This window comes from Xiphophorus maculatus, chromosome 18, assembly GCF_002775205.1.
Source record: "Xiphophorus maculatus strain JP 163 A chromosome 18, X_maculatus-5.0-male, whole genome shotgun sequence".
NCBI lineage: Eukaryota > Metazoa > Chordata > Actinopteri > Cyprinodontiformes > Poeciliidae > Xiphophorus > Xiphophorus maculatus.
Window position 1 is genome coordinate 6,501,673 of NC_036460.1, and position 19,458 is coordinate 6,521,130.

The 19,458-nt window shown below is 36.3% G+C and overlaps 1 protein-coding gene across 2 annotated transcripts in view; it reads left to right on the forward strand.

Moving 5' to 3' along the window:
* Positions 1 to 19,458, forward strand: part of cntn5 (contactin 5) — a 165,844-nt gene that overhangs the window by 114,049 nt on the left and 32,337 nt on the right. For both annotated transcript variants that reach the window (XM_023350705.1, XM_023350707.1), the window contains exons 13-14: positions 7,019 to 7,146; positions 7,511 to 7,698. In XM_023350705.1, coding sequence (XP_023206473.1) covers positions 7,019 to 7,146; positions 7,511 to 7,698 — 316 coding nt within the window. The remainder of the gene's footprint in view (positions 1 to 7,018; positions 7,147 to 7,510; positions 7,699 to 19,458) is intronic.

Below are 19,458 nucleotides of genomic sequence, written 5' to 3' on the forward strand. Positions count from 1 at the left end.
ATTAAGATTAAATTGGTGGAATCCACTTACTAATTAGGTGACTTAGGTGAGGGGTATAAATACATTTTCAAGGCTGTGTTATCTTTTATCTTAGTGAGGTACAAACTTTCTCTTGGGTGCTAACAGCAGAGCAAATTTTTCACTTGGCGCTTTTGCTAACTTTGACAATGTTTAGGACACTTAGCTCCTCCAATTTTGTTTTTTCCTGATAAACTATAAAGCGCTAATTTACTGGGGTGTTTTGTAAATTTTCAGTTGAATAAACTTCTTCATTGAAGTTTTGGTTATCTTCTGTTAATTTTTCAGTTAGTTAGGCATTTTAAACATGCTCTTATTCTGAAGGGTGTGAACATGCAGCAATTCCAATTCTTGTCACATTATCAATCTTTTTTTTTTTTTACCTCAATAACTATATTTAGAACAAGAAACATGCAGGAACAAAATAAAAAAAATGGACACTACAGAAAAATATATGAACACAGGCAATATCTGTCAAAATAAAATTGATATTGGGGTTTGTAGTCTTTCAATTTGAATTGAAGTTAGCACTTCAGCATTAGCTTCTGCTACATACCATGTTGGTGAAGCGCTTTAGGATTGGCAGAACGAATGTTTATGATTAGAGCTGCAGAGTTGACGCAATTAACATTTTATTTAACAGTGCCCACCACTGGCTTTCACTATTGAAATTTGATATTACAGATGAGTATGGTTCATCTTCCTATAATCTCTCTTTCAGTAAAGCTAGGATGCAACAGAAAGTGGCTTTATTTTCTGAGACCGGAACCTCGTTTCAGTTTGACTCCCTTAATAGCCTGTCTTTTGCAACTTAAATGTCCCAAAGTGAGTTAATGAAGTGGATGACACCGTGTTTAGGAGAGTCACTGTGTAAATCACGATCAACCTTGTGAAGGGCTGATTGCAATCTCAAACGGCTAAAACAAAGTGGGAGAAGCCGTGCATTGTAAGGTCCGGGTCAGGGTGACTCCTGCAAGGATTTTCTGACACCATCTATAGTAAAGAGTGTATGGATGGAGAGACGCTGCGTTCTTGAAGGAAGAGGGGAAGAATCGAAGCCGCCTCACGTTTATCTGGCATTGACAGCTGTGTTGACTTAATGAAGGTTTGTAATTAACATGGATTTCCGGTAATGTTCAGGGCTTTTGTCTCTTAAACAGAAGGTATTAATCCCATTAGCTTGAAAACACGTGGCAGATTCATTTGAAATACACGGACTTACTGTCAGACTGTAAGTGAGTAATTTGGGAATTTCTGTTCTCGTTGCCAAACTTTTTAAAGAATCTGCTTGAATTTAATGATTTAGCATTTAAGCAATGATCTGTTTGTATTCTACCACCCTTTAAATCAACAGATTTGCTACAAAATGTTGAAGGTTTTCTGTGATATTTTGCTGTTTCCTCTAGGTTCTTTTTAAGGTTGGCTTCATTTGCATATTCTGTATACCCAGTAGTCTATATCTTGTCCTTTCTGCCTCAGTGTCCTTGTCGGATGTGAATATCCTCCCTAATTTGAAAAATGTCTCCTGGCTGTGGTTGGTTGCCTAACTGTCTATGTGTAGGTAGATTTTGTTTCACCCCCCATGAGTCTTTCGTTGCCATTTACAATCACCTTGCTGGTGTTAAAAGTGCTCTGTGTTGCAAGGATAAATGCCAAACAGTAGAGAAATTATCCAGAAAACTTTCAATGCCTTTTGCTTGATGTTGAATAAAACAATTTTTTTTAACTCGCCAAACTCCATTCTAGTGCATCGGGTATCTTAATACTGAAGTCTGTTTATTTTACAATCAGATTGTGTACAGGCCTGGATAAATGTATTGGCATCCTTTTTAAACCTGTAAAGAATATTAAAATTAAAGGGCCAAATTCCCACATGCATTTTTTGACAACAAAGACCAGAATTCAGTGATTGTGAAATTAGACAGGCTAGCTTTAGATTTATTGACCTTGGCCTGTCTTGTCGCCAGGCAACCATGACCACATACGCTGGTAAAAATAACTTTTTAATTTTTTTTTCTTTTTTTAATCAAAATATATTTTAAAATATATTGCCTGTGTAAATAACAAAAGCCACAAAACACAACTACTTTTACGTTTTAATTTTTTATATCTCCAGATTTTAACGTATATAAAACTGAACTCCTCTCCTACTTCATCCGGCATTGATACAAAAAAAATATCTCCTGTTTAGCCCACAACATTGGGATAGGGTGGGCTACACTTAACGACAGATTTTAATGTATATTAAAATTGTGGCATCGTGTGCCAAATTGTGGCACACGATGCCACAATTTGCTGCTTTAGAGATTTTTTTACTACCTTACCATCCAAATCCCTAGATAAAAAGACAAAAATTACATTTTCATTCGGGGTCGTGGCCAGTGGTGACCATTGTAATCTCCTATTTATATTCCAAGGAAATAAAAAAATTATTATATTTCGAAGTTCCTAGACACTAATCATCCTATAAAGTGTAAGATAATGATAATAAGAAAACTGGTATGTTTATTTTAATGAGTTCTTGGGGGTATTTGTGCTACAGGATGTTGTTCAGAATAATTATTTCTCAGCGTGGGATTTTTTTCTGTGGATTTAATAAGTTTAAAGTTTAAGGTTGGCTTTATTAAAATATTTCAATGTGAGCAATATGTTCCCTCTAAAAAAACAAAAATATACCAGCGACTTCATTAATTTTCTTTCTTAAAATCAAATACGAAATAAATGTTATGTAATTCAAACAAATATTTTTATTTGATTCTTTGGGGATAAAACCCAACAACATAACAAAACAAGATCCTGACATGATTTCTGCCCTTCAGCCAAATCCACACGTATCTGCAAGCAGCCTCGTTGGATATAAGTCCTATACGATCTTATGTCAAGCATTTAATTCCCCAGCTGTTACAAGTCAAATCAAAATGTTTGCACCGACTTGTTTGTGTCCTTCAGCTGAATGAGGGCCTACTTATGAATGCAGGAGTGATGTTTGCAGGTTTGTTTTCCTCCATGTTACACTTGGGCTTTCTTTGAGAACCGCCTGGTGATATACACATCAGAGTTTGACAGTTTTTTGTTTTTTTCTCAATTCACTTAATGCAGTAGCATTTAGGTTGCATCATGTGGAGCCCCAATCCTACACAAGATGAAAGCACTACTTATTTAGATTTATGGAAATAGTGATGCAGGGGAACAAAGAACCCTAGATGTACTTTATTTCCCATTGTGTAACATTCTCTGCAAACATTGTACTAGAAATTTTCCTTTGATGAGTTTTAAATTATACTGTAATTATTCAAATGGCAGCCTATTGTGATCCTTGAAAGCCACAAGATCTGATATAAAGCTGCTTTGTACTTTGTACACACAAAAAACATAGAAATTAATGTTTGTACGGCATCAAAACATTGGTGAGACATTTCTTTACCCACTGAATCTGTCCTCATTACATTAGTGTTTCCTTTAATGCATACCATGTTTATCCCTGCTGGATATGGAGCTTTTTCTTGGTCACAAGTGTAGACATTGTTGGAGTTGCTTTGATGCCATTGCCTATTGTTTTTGTATTTTTCTGCAATTGGTTGAAAGTTTAATCTTTATACACAGGCTATGGCTGCCTCAATTAGTCCAAAAATATTTAGTTAAATTGGTCAAAAAAAGGGAGGACTACACAGCAGTTGGATACATTTCAAGCTTCCAGCATGTTGAGGTGAGTCAGTTTTCATCAGGGCACAGAACGTCTCCTTAGCATAGCATGGCATGAAGAAATGTTATAATTGTGCTGACATTTCTAGCATCTCTAACCTGCTATGCTAATGTCAGAAAATTTCTCATTGAGCATTTTTTATTTGAAAATATCTATGAACAATGTCTAAATTGTCCATAAAATTAATGGATGGCAATGGCTCAGGTGATAGAGTAGACCTAGAGATTCCTATTTTAAGTCCTGCTCCCTCACTTTCCAGGGATAATCGCAGTTGTAAAATATCTGCCAAGTACGTGAGCATGCAGCTGTGGGATACAGGAGGGTGCTGTGCTGTGGCAAACTTGGTGGGTGGTCTCCAAAAGGGAAACATTTTTGACAAAAAAGTAAACATTTTTAACCACTGAATTTGTTGGAATTTTTTTAAACAACAAATTGGCACTTTTTTATTACTTTGTACACAAAAAACAGAGACATTAACCTGCTTTGCCTACCGGTGGTGATTAAAAAAAAGGGCCAATTTCATTTCATAAACAAAAAGTGATGTATAAATTGGGCACAATCTCAGATCCTCTTTTTTTCACCAATGCAACAACTGATTTGCAAATAATTAATGCTGGAAGTCCTAAGGCAGAAGCTTTATATTTCATGTTTCTGGTTTGCATGTAAATCTGGCGTCCAGAAGCTACAGTGACGGACAACAGAACTGTTTCTTGTGGCTCACTGGGTATTAATTTTTTCTTCAAAAATATGATTTGATGGGATGCTGAAAAAGACTAGTGTTTTGTGTAAGTCATGCAAAAAGGAGTTGGCCCATTACTGAAGCAGTTCAAGCCTAAAATGCCATCTCAATGGTGTAGCAAGCACAGACGCCCCCAGCGATTATGTCAGCATAATGTCAGTTCACATTTCTAAATAAAAAGTTTCTTTCAAAGAAGTTAGATAAATGATCACAGGTTCCTGAAAAACCTAAAAGCTGAATGCCATAATTGCATCTTTGCACCAATCTGATGGTTGAATATTGTAAATAATAGATTTGTTCTTGAGCTCATATGTCTTTTGTTTTGGAGTTAAATTTAATTTAAATTGCTAGTAATTACTATTAACTAATTGCAGAATTTGCAATTCACTCAAATATAAATTAAAATTGAGTGCAATCACTACAAGTCTTGTATAACTGCAGGACATTTTATTTATGCCAGTCATGGTTTTATTGATTTTGCTACAAATTAACTGTGATAAACTTATAGATTTTATTTTTACAAGTACAAATAAAACCTCAGCAGCAACACAGTGAAGAGGCTGGTGCTGATGTATCGGGTAAAGTTTCTAGTTGGAAATTACAGTTTGTGCCAAACAGTTCTGTTTTTTTTTTCTTTATGGGAAAAAAACAACAAAACTGAACATCAGCTCTGGTAATATGAGCCACTTCAGCTCGAATGTTTACCAACACCATAGATTGTTTCCATCATCCAATTCAATCCAAGTTTTTAAATGTGACATCATATTTACTTATCTTTATCACATTTTCTACAGGTGAAGACATACAAGAAGGGCCATGCACAGAAAGCTATATGCACTTGTGTATAAATGCATTTCTCCTGCTGAAAATAGAAAATGTTCTCTTTGTTTCATGTGAAGTCATGTGCAGTGAACAGAAACAAAAATTGCACAGCATGACATCTTTGAAATGAAAGAGAAGAAAAATGCTACAATGACAACAAACCTGTTTTAGTTCAGGGGGAAAGAAATATCTCTGCACAGCATGTAACAGCTCTTATCTGCTTGTTGGACTTCCTGTTGCTCTTGTTCCCTTGACCAGAGATTATCATCAACATCAGAATGATGCTTGACTTTAGAACACCTCATGGAAAACCAAATACACATTTTTAGCTGCTGCAAAAAGCCTAAAATAATTTCCTGTAATCTTCTGAAAAGCAGCGTCCTGGATGCATGACACAGATGTTTGTTTTTGAAGCTGATGGCCATATGTTTTCACCTCCAAACAGAATACACCATGTTGGTGAAGGGCACTCTGCTGATACCATTTTGTGCACAAACTCATTTCTTAACAGTATTGGCTTGTTGGAATCTGACACCATCCCCCAAAACAATGGTTTGGCAAATTGGGTGTCTGTAAAGTGTATTTAGGAGAGCTGGGAGATGTTGGGAGTTATAGAATCCAATTTGTGCAATATTTGTGCCCATACAGTAATCAAAAATGACACCTCAGACTGTAATATCGTCACCCTCTTCTGTCTTGTGTACCAGCTGTGGCTCTTTTTAGCGTGTCATCTCCCTCATTTGTTCCAGTTAAACCCAATTCAAAAGTCACCTGAGAGAGATTTGCCAAATCAGTAGGCGTCATTAACTCTCCAGTTTGAAGATATTTATGGACCCGACATAAATGTCGGAAACAGTTTGATATGAAGCGGATCCTTTTTCATGTGAACGGGAATGAGCTGAAAGGATATGTAAAGAGGAAGACGCTTTCACTGGGAATCAGCAAATCAATTTTGATCAGGAAGGCATATGGAAGTGATTATTATGCAAATTATGAGTATTTGCAGTTAGCAATCTCCAAACATGTTCCCAACATTCCTTTATTTAGCTCCAGTGAATGGGAAAATCTCATCTGTTCTGAGCAACATCACCAGACATAAACCTACTGAATAATTCTCAGATGATAAAACAATAAATATTATACCGAACTTTAATTGAAAAGGTTTTACAGCAGTGATCTTGAATGACATCACTTAATTCAATTCAAGTGGTATATTTCAGATGTTTATTTCTGTCCATTCTGAAGAAAAGTAGGGCAAGTTTACTTTTAAAAAGACCAATCAAGTTATTTAAATGTCAGCCTTCTGAAAACATATTTATGCACATATTTATTACCGTGTCCAGGGTTCGCATTCTGGTCTTCAGCCTTTTGTTGCACACCTTCTCCTTTTCTCTCAACCCTATTTCCTGTCCAAGTACAATTAAGTAAAGGCCATGAGTACCTAAATATAACTTCATATATTTTTGCTTTTTGAATTGAACTGCTGAAACAAATTAACCTTTCAATGACACTGAAGTTTACTGGGATTCTCTTGCATTTTGCTCTTCTCCTTTTTAAATTATTCATTTTTAAGTTATCTTTCAAATGCTTATTTTAATTCTAAGTACTCCAGCTGGATTTTTCTACCAAAATACCCCAGCAGGGTGAACATTTCTATACTTTTAACTCTGTACAGCTAACATATGACTTCATATGTTATATGTTCAGCTGGTGATTTCAGCCCCCTTTTTTGATAGGATTATGGTGTTGCGGAACAACACTTTGAAAATTGTTAACTCCAGCCGAGCGGATGAAGGGAACTATGTGTGCCGGGCAGAGAATCAGCTGGGCTCTGCAGAGATGACTGCCATACTGTGGGTAAAAGGTAAGTGATGCCCCAGAGGCCTTTATTTTCTGCCAAATTAGCACAAGTCAGCCTTCAGTAAACAGTCCCCAATGTCATTTTGTTCCCCACCATTGCAGGGGTGCCAGGAAATTTATTGTGCTTGATCAGCCATGAAGAAGGGCTTTAACATTCAAGAATCATATTACAGTAGCAGGTTTTAACAGCGTAACCGTCTCTCTTATAGATGCACTAGTCTAGATGAGTCAAGTAGGATATTTTATCCCTCCAGAAGTTACTTTTAGGGGTTCTGAACTTTTTTTTTGGCACTGATGTGAAAAAAAAAATGCAACGGTTTGACTTTGGGTTAGCCTGCGGTGACAGTGCAGCAGTTTTCTGCTTCCAGAGGCCATGCGTGTGGTGCTGAGCCCGAGCAGAGTGGAGGTGACCGTAGGGGAGAGCGTCGTACTGAGCTGCAAAGCAACACACGACACGTCATTGGATGTGGCTTTTCAGTGGTTCTTCAACCAGAACCCGATCGACTTTCAGCAAGATGGCAGCCACTTTGAGTACATCCAGACAGTAAGAGCAAAAGTAAGAAGAGAAGTTAAGTCTAAGCCTAATTTTATCGTATTGAATATCCTTCTGTTTTCCTGTTATCTTATTTTCTCACTTATCCTTTCTAGATTGTTGATATTCTATAATTTTAGGTTTACTACTTTTAGTTTTTTTTGCACTATTTTATAAAATTATTAATTTTGTTGTTTTTATTCAAATTGTTTTTCAACTTCTTAATGTAATTTTGTTGTAAATTGTCATTGATATAATTCAAAGGCAATCTTAAAATTCATAATTATTTCAACAAGTTAATATAGAAAGTGATACCTACTGTATGTATCATGTTATGTTACTTGTTTATTTCTGTTGTTTTTTAAGATTATGACCTTAAGCTAATAAAACCAACATTTGCTGTTTATCCCAAAAATGTAATACTACATACATTCTTAAAAATTATATTTTTAATACAGAAGTTATATCCAATAGCCTACACAATCATGGAGAAGACTGTTCACTGTTGCAGAGTAAATCACAGAAAGAAGTTAACAAAGATGCGTCTTCACACAGTGCTATTTAATAGCATAATAGAAAATTGAGTGGAAAGGAAAAGTGTGGTAGAAAATTGCACAACTAAATTTTTTTTTGCCGTCAATAATATACACTGCTCAAAAAAATAAAGGAAATAACACATCCTAGATCTGAATGAAAGAAATATTCTCATTGAATACTTTGTTCTGTGCAAAATTCCATTTGCACAACAGCAGGTGAAATTGATTGTCAATCAGTGTTGCTTCCTAAGTGGACAGTTTGATTTCACAGAAGTTTGATGTACTTGGAGTTATATTGTGTTGTTTAAGTGTTCCCTTTATTTTTTTGAGCAGTACAATAAATCTAAAAAAAAAAGTTATTAAAAAACATTTTGCTGCTTTTATCCTTAAATTTGACACCTGTTTTTTTTTCAGTGAATGAATACACCCTCTTGTGATTAATGATTTAATTTAACAGAGTCAAAGCAAGGCAAGTTTATTCGTATAGCTTATTTAGGAAACCTAGGATGAAGGAAAAAATAAAGTTATTTTAAAGTAAGTATAGTTCAGTATACCTTATTTGTTATCTAAAAAGTATTTCAAAAACAGGTTATGCTTTTACGTTGCACGTCCATAAACAGCTTTATTTATTTATTTTTTTTGCTCTGTGTGGGAAAATAACAAATATCAGAACAAATGAAAATCAGAGGAAACATAAGAGGAACAGCTGTAATCAAAACGCAAATATCAAGCCATAATACTGCTAATCAGTACTGCTTTAGCAATCTAGGTATCAAAACACATCAGTGAATGCTTCACTTTGGCATGTGGGTTATTAGAAATCAAGGTTTCTGCAAAGTTCTGACACTGCTAAATGCCAACATGTATAAAAAACAACGTAAAGAAAATGACTCATAGTTTTAGGCCAGTTAACAAACAAAATGTTAATGCAAACTAGAAAAACAAAATTTCTGAAGAAATTTAGCCGGGGCCTGCCAAGGCGCGCCCGTCGGGCTTGGGCCCGGCGTCGTCACGCCACAAATCGGCGTCGACGCTAAAGAACGCCGCAACGTAATCAGTGGCACGCGGAGAACCACAAGAACGTTAAGCGAGGCGGACGTGCACCATTCAGTACGATTTAAAATGTTGTCAAGGCTTTTATTTTGGAAGTTTTGTTAAACTTCATATCAAAGGGCCAAACTAATCCCATGCGTAATAGTCCTTGGGTTAAAATAGTTATATAATGCTGAAAACACAAGTAGCTGATGTAAAAATATTCAAGGCTTTTATTTTGAAATTTTCAGTATGCTCCATTTTAAAGTTCCGAACTAATCCCATGTGTAACAGTGCTTTGCATGAAAAAGTCATATACGGCCAAAAAAAGCAATTACGTCATGTAAAATCTTCAAGGCTTTTATTTTGAAATTTTCAGTATGCTTAATTTTAAAGTTCCAAACTAATCCCATGTGTAACAGTGCTTTGGATGAAAAAGTCACATAAAGCCACAAACAGCAATTACGTCATGTAAAAATATTCAAGGCTTTTATTTTAAAATTTTCAGTATGCTTCATTTCAAAGGGCCAAACTAATCCCATGTGTAACAGTGCTTTGGATGAAAAAGTCAAATAAAGCCAAAAACAGCAATTACATGATGTAAAAATATTCAAGGCTTTTATTTTGAAATTATTATTATGCTCCATTTTAAAGTTCCAAACTAATACCATGTGTAACAGTGCTTTGGATGAAAAAGTCAAATAAAGCCAAAAAGAGCAATTACATGATGTAAAAATATTCAAGGCTTTTATTTTGAAATTTTCAGTATGCTTCATTTTAAAGTTCTGAACTAATACCATGTGTAACAGTGCTTTGGATGAAAAAGTCAAATAAAGCCAAAAAGAGCAATTATGTCATGTAAAAATATTCAAGGCTTTTATTTTGAAATTTTTGTTAAGCTTCATTTTAAAGGGCCAAACTAATACCATGTGTAACAGTGCTTTGGATGAAAAAGTCAAATGAAGCCAAAAAAGAGCAATTACGTCATGTAAAAATATTCAGGGCTTTTATTGTGAAATTTTCAATATGCTTAATTTTAAAGTGTAAAACTAATCCCATGTGTAACAGTTACTGAGTTAAATCAGTTATATACAGCCCAAAGCAGCAATTAGTTGTAAAGGCCAGTTCAGTCCTGATCTGTTTCAACTGAGTCTTCCACTATAGATAGAACTACAGCGATGCGTATTCGTAGTCCAAATCAGCAGCCAATAGCCTCTTGAGTTCCGTTGCTATGGCAAATAATGGTCTCAGCAGGTGTGAGCTGTGAGCTCTGAGCTCTCAAACACACAAGTGTGTTTGAGCAAACACACTTTACTGAAAAAAAGCATTGGAAACAAATCCTTCTTGTTCGGGAACCGTAATACATATTCGAAAAGCGTTTCGAGCGTATGACAGTTCAATGTGTCTTCTGCGATAGTCCCGAGATTCATATCTGTACCTCACTCAGAGCATTTACAGTGATGAGAGAAAGAAATGTTGTGCCCATATCTGATCCGAGGTCTGCTGTCACTCTAATTTGAGCAAAAATGAGAAACTTTGGGTCGCTTAGAGGCAAATTGTGGACAAACCGTAACTGGTATCGACGAGCCGTCTTCACTTTCGAAGAGATCACAGACGTATCTACAAAATGAAATTTGAATGGCATTTCTAGGTGAATTTGTGACGACACAGCAAATCCTCAAAAATAGGGTATTTCTAGGATTTTTCCCATTGACTTATAATGGGGGTTTTTTCGTAGTTTTTTGCGAATTATGTCGCCACGTTAAGCCCAAATCCCACCAGAAGTAATAGCTGGAATGGCGTGAATTTTCTGCAGGTTTTGATACCTCATTTGTAGGTGTGCACCAAGCGGTATGAGCCGCATTAACGGTTACGGAAGAAAAATAAAGAAGAACTAGAAAATTTCGGAAGAAATTTAGACGGGGCCTGCCAAGGCGCGCCCGTGGGGTTCGGGCCCGGCGTCGTCGCGCCACAAATCGGCGTCGACGCCAAAGAACGCCGCGACGTCACCAGTGGCACGCGGAGAACCGCAAGAACTTTAAGCGAGGCGGACGTGCACCGTTCGGTACGATTTAAAATGTTGTCGAGGCTTTTATTTTGGAAGTTTCAGTATGCTTCATTTCAAAGGGCCAAACTAATCCCATGCGTAATAGTCCTTGGGTTAAAATAGTTATATAATGCTCAAAACACAAGTAGCTGATGTAAAAGTATTCAAGGCTTTTATTTTGAAATTTTCAGTATGCTTCATTTTAAAGTTCTGAACTAATACCACGTGTAAGAGTGCTTTGGATGAAAAAGTCAAATAAAGCCAAAAAGAGCAATTACGTCATGTAAAAATATTCAAGGCTTTGATTTTGAAATTTTCTGTATGCTTCATTTCAAAGGGCCAAACTAATACCACGTGTAACAGTGCTTTGGATGAAAAAGTGAAATGAAGCCAAAAAGAGCAATTACATGATGTAAAAATATTCAAGGCTTTTATTTTGAAATTATTATTATGCTCCATTTTAAAGTTCCAAACTAATCCCATGTGTAATAGTCATTGGGTTAAATCAGTTATTTATTGCTCAAAAGAGCAATTATCTGATGTAAAATATGTCAAGGCTTTTATTTTGGAATTTTGTTAAACTTCAATTCAAAGGTCCAAACTAATTCCATGTATAACAGTCATTGGGTTAAATCAGTTATATAATGCTGAAAACGCAAGTAGTTAGCAAAATGCTAATGTTAGCATCATTGCTGTCACCAGCATGTGGGACATCACTAGGATGTTCTCTATAATGGACTTACTCCATTCAGTATACTAAACATGGCTAATAAGTCCAATAAATAGCTAATAGCTTATTTAAGCTAAAATGCTAATGCTAATGAACTGCCTTGCTGTGCAAGGCAGTTCCCTAACCTGAGAGAAACAGATAATGCAGAATAATATTATTGCACTGCCTGCGGCGGTGCACTAACCTCAGGGGCATGTTGAGGCTTTTATTTTGAAATTTCAGTATGCTTCATTTTAAAGTTCTGAACTAATACCACGTGTAAGAGTGCTTTGGATGAAAAAGTCAAATAAAGTCAAAAAGAGCAATTACGTCATGTAAAAATATTCAAGGCTTTTATTTTGAAATTTTTAGTATGCTTCATTATAAAGTTCTGAACTAATACCATGTGTAACAGTGCTTTGGATGAAAAAGTCAAATAAAGCCAAAAAGAGCAATTACGTCATGTAAAATTATTCAAGGCTTTTATTTTGAAATTATTATTATTCTCCATTTTAAAGTTCCAAAGTAATCCCATGTGTAACATTGCTTTGGATGAAAAAGTCATATACGGCCAAAAAAAGCAATTACCTGATGTAAAAATATTCAAGGCTTTTATTTTGAAATTATTATTATTCTCCATTTTAAAGTTCCAAACTAATCCCATGTGTAACATTGCTTTGGATGAAAAAGTCATATACGGCCAAAAACAGCAATTACCTGATGTAAAAATATTCAAGGCTTTTATTTTGAAATTATTATTATGCTCCATTTTAAAGTTCCGAACTAATCCCATGTGTAACAGTGCTTTGGATGGAAAAGTCAGATAAAGCCAAAAAGAGCAATTACATGATGTAAAAATATTCAGGGCTTTTATTTTGAAATTATTATTATGCTCCATTTTAAAGTTACAAACTAATCCCATGTGTAACAGTGCTTTGGATGAAAAAGTCATATACGGCCAAAAACAGCAATTACCTGATGTAAAAATATTCAAGGCTTTTATTTTGAAATTATTATTATGCTCCATTTTAAAGTTCCGAACTAATCCCATGTGTAACATTGCTTTGGATAAAAAAGTCACATAAGGCCAAAAACAGCAATTACATGATGTAAAAATATTCAAGGCTTTTATTTTGAAATTTTCAGTATGCTTAATTTTAAAGTTCCAAACTAATCCCATGTGTAACAGTTACTGAGTTAAATCAGTTATATACAGCCCAAAGCAGCAAGTAGTTCTAAAGGCCAGTTCTCAGTCCTGATCTGTTTCAACTGAGGATAGATAGAACTACAATGATGCGTATCTGTAGTCCAAATCAGCAGCCAATAGCCTCTTGAGTTCCGTTGCTATGGCAAATAATGGTCTCAGCAGGTGTGAGCTGTGAGCTCTGAGCTGTCAAACACACAATTGTGTGTTTGAGCAAACACACTTTACTGAAAAAAAGCATTGGAAACAAATCCTTCTTGTTCGGGAACCGTAATACATATTCGAAAAGCGTTTCGAGCGTATGACAGTTCAATGTGTCTTCTGCGATAGTCCCGAGATTCATATCTGTACCTCACTCAGAGCATTTACAGTGATGAGAGAAAGAAATGTTGTGCCCAGATATGAACCGAGATCGGCTGTCACTCTAATATGAGCAAAAATGAGAAACTTTGGGTCGCTTAGAGGCAAATTGTGGACAAACCGTAACTCGTATCGACGAGCCGTCTTCACTTTCGAAGAGATCACAGACGTATCTACAAAATGAAATTTGAATGGCATTTCTAGGTGAATTTGTGACGACACAGAAAATCCTCAAAAATAGGGTAAAATAGGGTATTTCTAGGATTTTTCCCATTGACTTATAATGGGATTTTTTTCGTAGTTTTTTGCGAATTATGTCGCCACGTTAAGCCCAAATCCCACCAAAAGTAATAGCAATCATGGCGTGAATTTTCTGCACGTTTTGATACCTCATTTGTAGGTGTGCACCCAGCGGTATGAGCCGCATTAACGGTTACGGAAGAAAAATAAATAAAGAGACACTTCTCTCCGACAATAGTAATAGGTTCCTGCCATTTGCATGGCAGGCCCCAACTAGAAAATTTCGGAAGAAATTTAGCCGGGGCCTGCCAAGGCGCGCCCGTGGGGTTCGGGCCCGGCGTCGTCACGCCACAAATCGGCATCGACGCTAAAGAACGCCGCAACGTAATCAATGGCACGCGGAGAACCGCAAGAACGTTAAGCGAGGCGGACGTGCACCATTCAGTACGATTTAAAATTTTTGTCAAGGCTTTTATTTTGGAAGTTTTGTTAAACTTCATTTTAAAGTTCCGAACTAATCCCATGTGTAACAGTGCTTTGGATGAAAAAGTCATACAAAGCCAAAAACAGCAATTGCATGATGTAAAAATATTCAAGGCTTTTATTTTGAAATTTTCAGTATGCTCCATTTTAAAGTTCTGAACGAATCCCATGTGTAACAGTGCTTTGGATAAAAAAGTCACATAAAGCCAAAAAGCGCAATTACCTGATGTAAAAATATGCAAGGCTTTTATTTTGAAATTATTATTATGCTCCATTTTAAAGTTCCGAACTAATCCCATGTGTAACAGTGCTTTGGATGAAAAAGTCACATAAAGCCAAAAAGCGCAATTACCTGATGTAAAAATATTCAAGGCTTTTATTTTGAAATTATTATTATGCTCCATTTTAAAGTTCCGAACAAATCCCATGTGTAACAGTGCTTTGGATGAAAAAGTCATATACGGCCAAAAAGAGCAATTACATGACGTAAAAATATTCAAGGCTTTTATTTTGAAATTTTCAGTATGCTTCATTTCAGAGGGCCAAACTATTCCATTGTGTAACAGTGCTTTGGATAAAAAAGTCACATAAAGCCAAAAAGCGCAATTACCTGATGTAAAAATATTCAAGGCTTTTATTTTGAAATTATTATTATGCTCCATTTTAAAGTTCCGAACTAATCCCATGTGTAACATTGCTTTGGATGAAAAAGTCAAATAAAGCTCAAAAGAGCAATTACATGATGTAAAAATATTCAAGGCTTTTATTTTGAAATTATTATTATGCTCCATTTTAAAGTTCCAAACTAATCCCATGTGTAACAGTTACTGAGTTAAATCAGTTATATACAGCCCATAGCAGCAGTAGTTCTAAAGGCCAGTTCTCAGTCCTGATCTGTTTCAACTGAGGATAGATAGAACTACAGCGATGCGTATTCGTAGTCCAAATCAGCAGCCAATAGCCTCTTGAGTTCCGTTGCTATGGTAAATAATGGTCTCAGCAGGTGTGAGCTCTGAGCGCTGAGCTCTCAAACACACAATTGTGTGTTTGAGCAAACACATTTTACTGACAAAAAAGCATTGGAAACAAATCCTTCTTGTTCGGGAACCGTAATACATATTCGAAAAGCGTTTGCAGCGTATGACAGTTCAATGTGTCTTCTGCGATAGTCCCGAGATTCATATCTGTACCTCACTCAGAACATTTACAGCGATGAGAGAAAGAAATGTTGTGCCCAGATCTGAAATTCTATTCAAATACATGGGAGAGAGCCTCAGACAGCCTCAGAAAATCCTGTCGCATGACTTTGCTCTGAAGCACCGTGACAGAAAACCGTACGGTCTAGATAAATTTCGAAAACATTTTACCGGAGCAGACAGGCGTATCAATGTCAGGACCGATTGTGATACTAATCGTGCGATATTTGTGGGCGTGATGGCGATTTCAAAAATGATTTGGGTTGAAAAAGTTGTCTTCATCTCTCACTCTAAGCAGCCAGAAACGCACTCTAACTTGAGCAAAAATGAGAAACTTTGGGTCGCTTAGAGGCAAATTGTGGACAAACCGTAACTGGTATCGATGAGCCGTCTTCACTTTCGAAGAGATCACAGACGTATCTACAAAATGAAATTTGAATGGCATTTCTAGGTGAATTTGTGACGACACAGCAAATCCTCAAAAATAGGGTATTTCTAGGATTTTTCCCATTGAGTTATAATGGGGTTTTTTTCGCAGTTTTTTGCGAATTATGTCGCCACGTTAAGCCCAAATCCCACCAAAAATAATAGCTCCAATGGCGTGAATTTTCTGCACGTTTTGATACCTCATTTGTAGGTGTGCACCCAGCGGTATGAGCCGCATTAACGGTGACGGAAGAAAAATAAAGAATTATAATAAAGAGACGCTTGTTGGGTGTAGAGTAATAGGTTCCTGCCATTGCTTTGCATGGCAGGCCCCAACTAGAAAATTTCGGAAGAAATTTAGCCGGGGCCTGCCAAGGCGCGCCCGTCGGGCATGGGCCCGGCGTCGTCGCGCCACAAATCGGCGTCGACGCCAAAGGACGCCGCGACGTGATCAGTGGCACGCGGAGAACCGCAAGAACGTTAAGCGAGGCGGACGTGCACCGTTCGGTACGATTTAAAATGTTGTCGAGGCTTTTATTTGGAAGTTTTGTTAACCTTCATTTCAAAGGGCCAAACTAATCCCATGCGTAATAGTCCTTGGGTTAAAATAGTTATATAATGCTCAAAACACAAGTAGCTGATGTAAAAATATTCAAGGCTTTTATTTTGAAATTTTCAGTATGCTTCATTTCAAAGGGCCAAACTAATACCACGTGTAACAGTGCTTTGGATGAAAAAGTCAAATAAAGCCAAAAAGAGCAATTACGTCATGTAAAATTATTCAAGGCTTTTATTTTGAAATTTTCAGAATGCTTCATTTCAAAGGGCCAAACTAATACCACGTGTAACAGTGCTTTGGATGAAAAAGTCAAATAAAGCCAAAAAGAGCAATTACCTGATGTAAAAATATTCAAGGCTTTTATTTTGAAATTATTATTATGCTCCATTTTAAAGTTCCAAACTAATCCCATGTGTAACAGTGCTTTGGATGAAAAGTCATATAAAGCCAAAAACAGCAATTACCTGATGTAAAAATATTCAAGGCTTTTATTTTGAAATTATTATTATTCTCCATTTTAAAGTTCCAAAGTAATCCCATGTGTAACAGTGCTTTGGATGAAAACGTCAAATAAAGCCAAAAACAGCAATTACCTGATGTAAAAATATTCAAGGCTTTTATTTTGAAATTATTATTATGCTCCATTTTAAAGTTCCGAACTAATCCCATGTGTAACATTGCTTTGGATGAAAAAGTCATATACGGCCAAAAAGAGCAATTACTTCATGTAAAATATTCAAGGCTTTTATTTTGAAATTTTCAGTATGCTTCATTTTAAAGTTCTGAACTAATACCACGTGTAAGAGTGCTTTGGATGAAAAAGTCAAATAAAGCCAAAAAGAGCAATTACGTCATGTAAAAATATTCAAGGCTTTTATTTTGAAACTTTTGTTAAGCTTCATTTCAAAGGGCCAAACTAATACCACGTGTAACAGTGCTTTGGATGAAAAAGTCAAATAAAGCCAAAAAGAGCAATTACATGATGTAAAAATATTCAAGGCTTTAATTTTGAAATTTTTGTTAATATTCATTTCAAAGGGCCAAACTAATACCATGTGTAACAGTGCTTTGGATGAAAAAGTCAAATAAAGCCAAAAAGAGCAATTACGTCATGTAAAAATATTCAAGGCTTTTATTTTGAAATTTGCAGGATGCTTCATTTCAAAGGGCCAAACTAATCCCATGCGTAATAGTCCTTCGGTTAAAATAGTTATATAATGCTCAAAACACAAGTAGCTGATGTAAAAATATTCAAGGCTTTTATTTTGAAATTTTTGTTAAGCTTCATTTTAAAGGGCCAAACTAATACCATGTGTAACAGTGCTTTGGATGAAAAAGTCAAATAAAGCCAAAAAAGAGCAATTACGTCATGTAAAAATATTCAGGGCTTTTATTGTGAAATTTTCAATATGCTTAATTTTAAAGTGTAAAACTAATCCCATGTGTAACAGTTACTGAGTTAAATCAGTTATATACAGCCCAAAGCAGCAAGTAGTTGTAAAGGCCAGTTCTCAGTCCTGATCTGTTTCAACTGAGGATAGATAGAACTACAACGATGCGTATTCGTAGTCCTAACCAGCAGCCAATAGCCTCTTGAGTTCCGTTGCTATGGCAAATAATGGTCTCAGCAGGTGTGAGCTCTGAGCTGTGAGCTCTCAAACACACAAGTGTGTTTGAGCAAACACACTTTACTGAAAAAAAGCATTGGAAACAAATCCTTCTTGTTCGGGAACCGTAATACATATTCGAAAAGCGTTTTAAGCGTATGACAGTTCAATGTGTCTTCTGCGATAGTCCCGAGATTCATATCTGTACCTCACTCAGAGCATTTACAGTGATGAGAGAAAGAAATGTTGTGCCCAGATATGAACCGAGGTCGGCTGTCACTCTAATATGAGCAAAAATGAGAAACTTTGGGTCGCTTAGAGGCAAATTGTGGACAAACCATAACTGGTATCGACGAGCCGTCTTCACTTTCGAAGAGATCACAGACGTATCTACAAAATGAAATTTGAATGGCATTTCTAGGTGAATTTGTGACGACACAGCAAATCCTCAAAAATAGGGTATTTCTAGGATTTTTCCCATTGAGTTATAATGGGGTTTTTTTCGTAGTTTTTTGCGAATTATGTCGCCATGTTAATCCCGAATCCCACCAAAAGTAATAGCTGGAATGGCGTGAATTTTCTGCACGTTTTGATACCTCTTTTGTAGGTGTGCACGCAGCGGTATGAGCCGCATTAACGGTTACGGATGAAAAATAAAGAATAACTAGAAAAACAAAATTTCTGAAGAAATTTAGCCGGGGCCTGCCAAGGCGCGCCCGTCTGGTTTGTGCCCGGCGTCGTCACGCTACAAATTGGCATCGACGCTAAAGGATGCTGCAATGTAATCAAGTTCAGATTTCTTTAGCCGAAATCTCTTTGCTTCCTTGTCTTTCGTTAGGCGATGAAATACGTTCATGTTTGGTTCGGTTCAGTTCTACTCTAGTGGGCAGACTGTACCGCAGCTGCTGCGCTACAGATATTTCTCCGCTGATTTTCAGTAAAACTCTACAACGGAGAACCTGGAGGTTCTGGTTCGGATGAACAAAATAAACCCAGATATTTTATGTTTTATTATTTGAAATTATTGATAGGCCAAGCATAATGAAAAAAAACTCAGATCATGAAGTTATTTTATGTAATTCAAACAAAAATTATAATTTACATCATACCAAGCTAATATTATGTAGTTCTGCTGTTTTTCACTGTCGGCACAAGACGGCAGCTGAGAGTATCTGTATCCGAAGCAACTGATTCAGTGAAGTAGCTTAATATGCTAGTTCCGGTTATTTGTGGCAATTTCTGCAAGTCACAATAGCTCTAGGTTGAGGTAAAACAAAATTGCCTTATTTCAGCTGATCAGATTGATGTTAACAGAGATTTTGTAGCCTAACTGGTTTCACGAAAGCCAGTTAGCAAAGTGCTAACATGTGAACAAATTGTGGTTC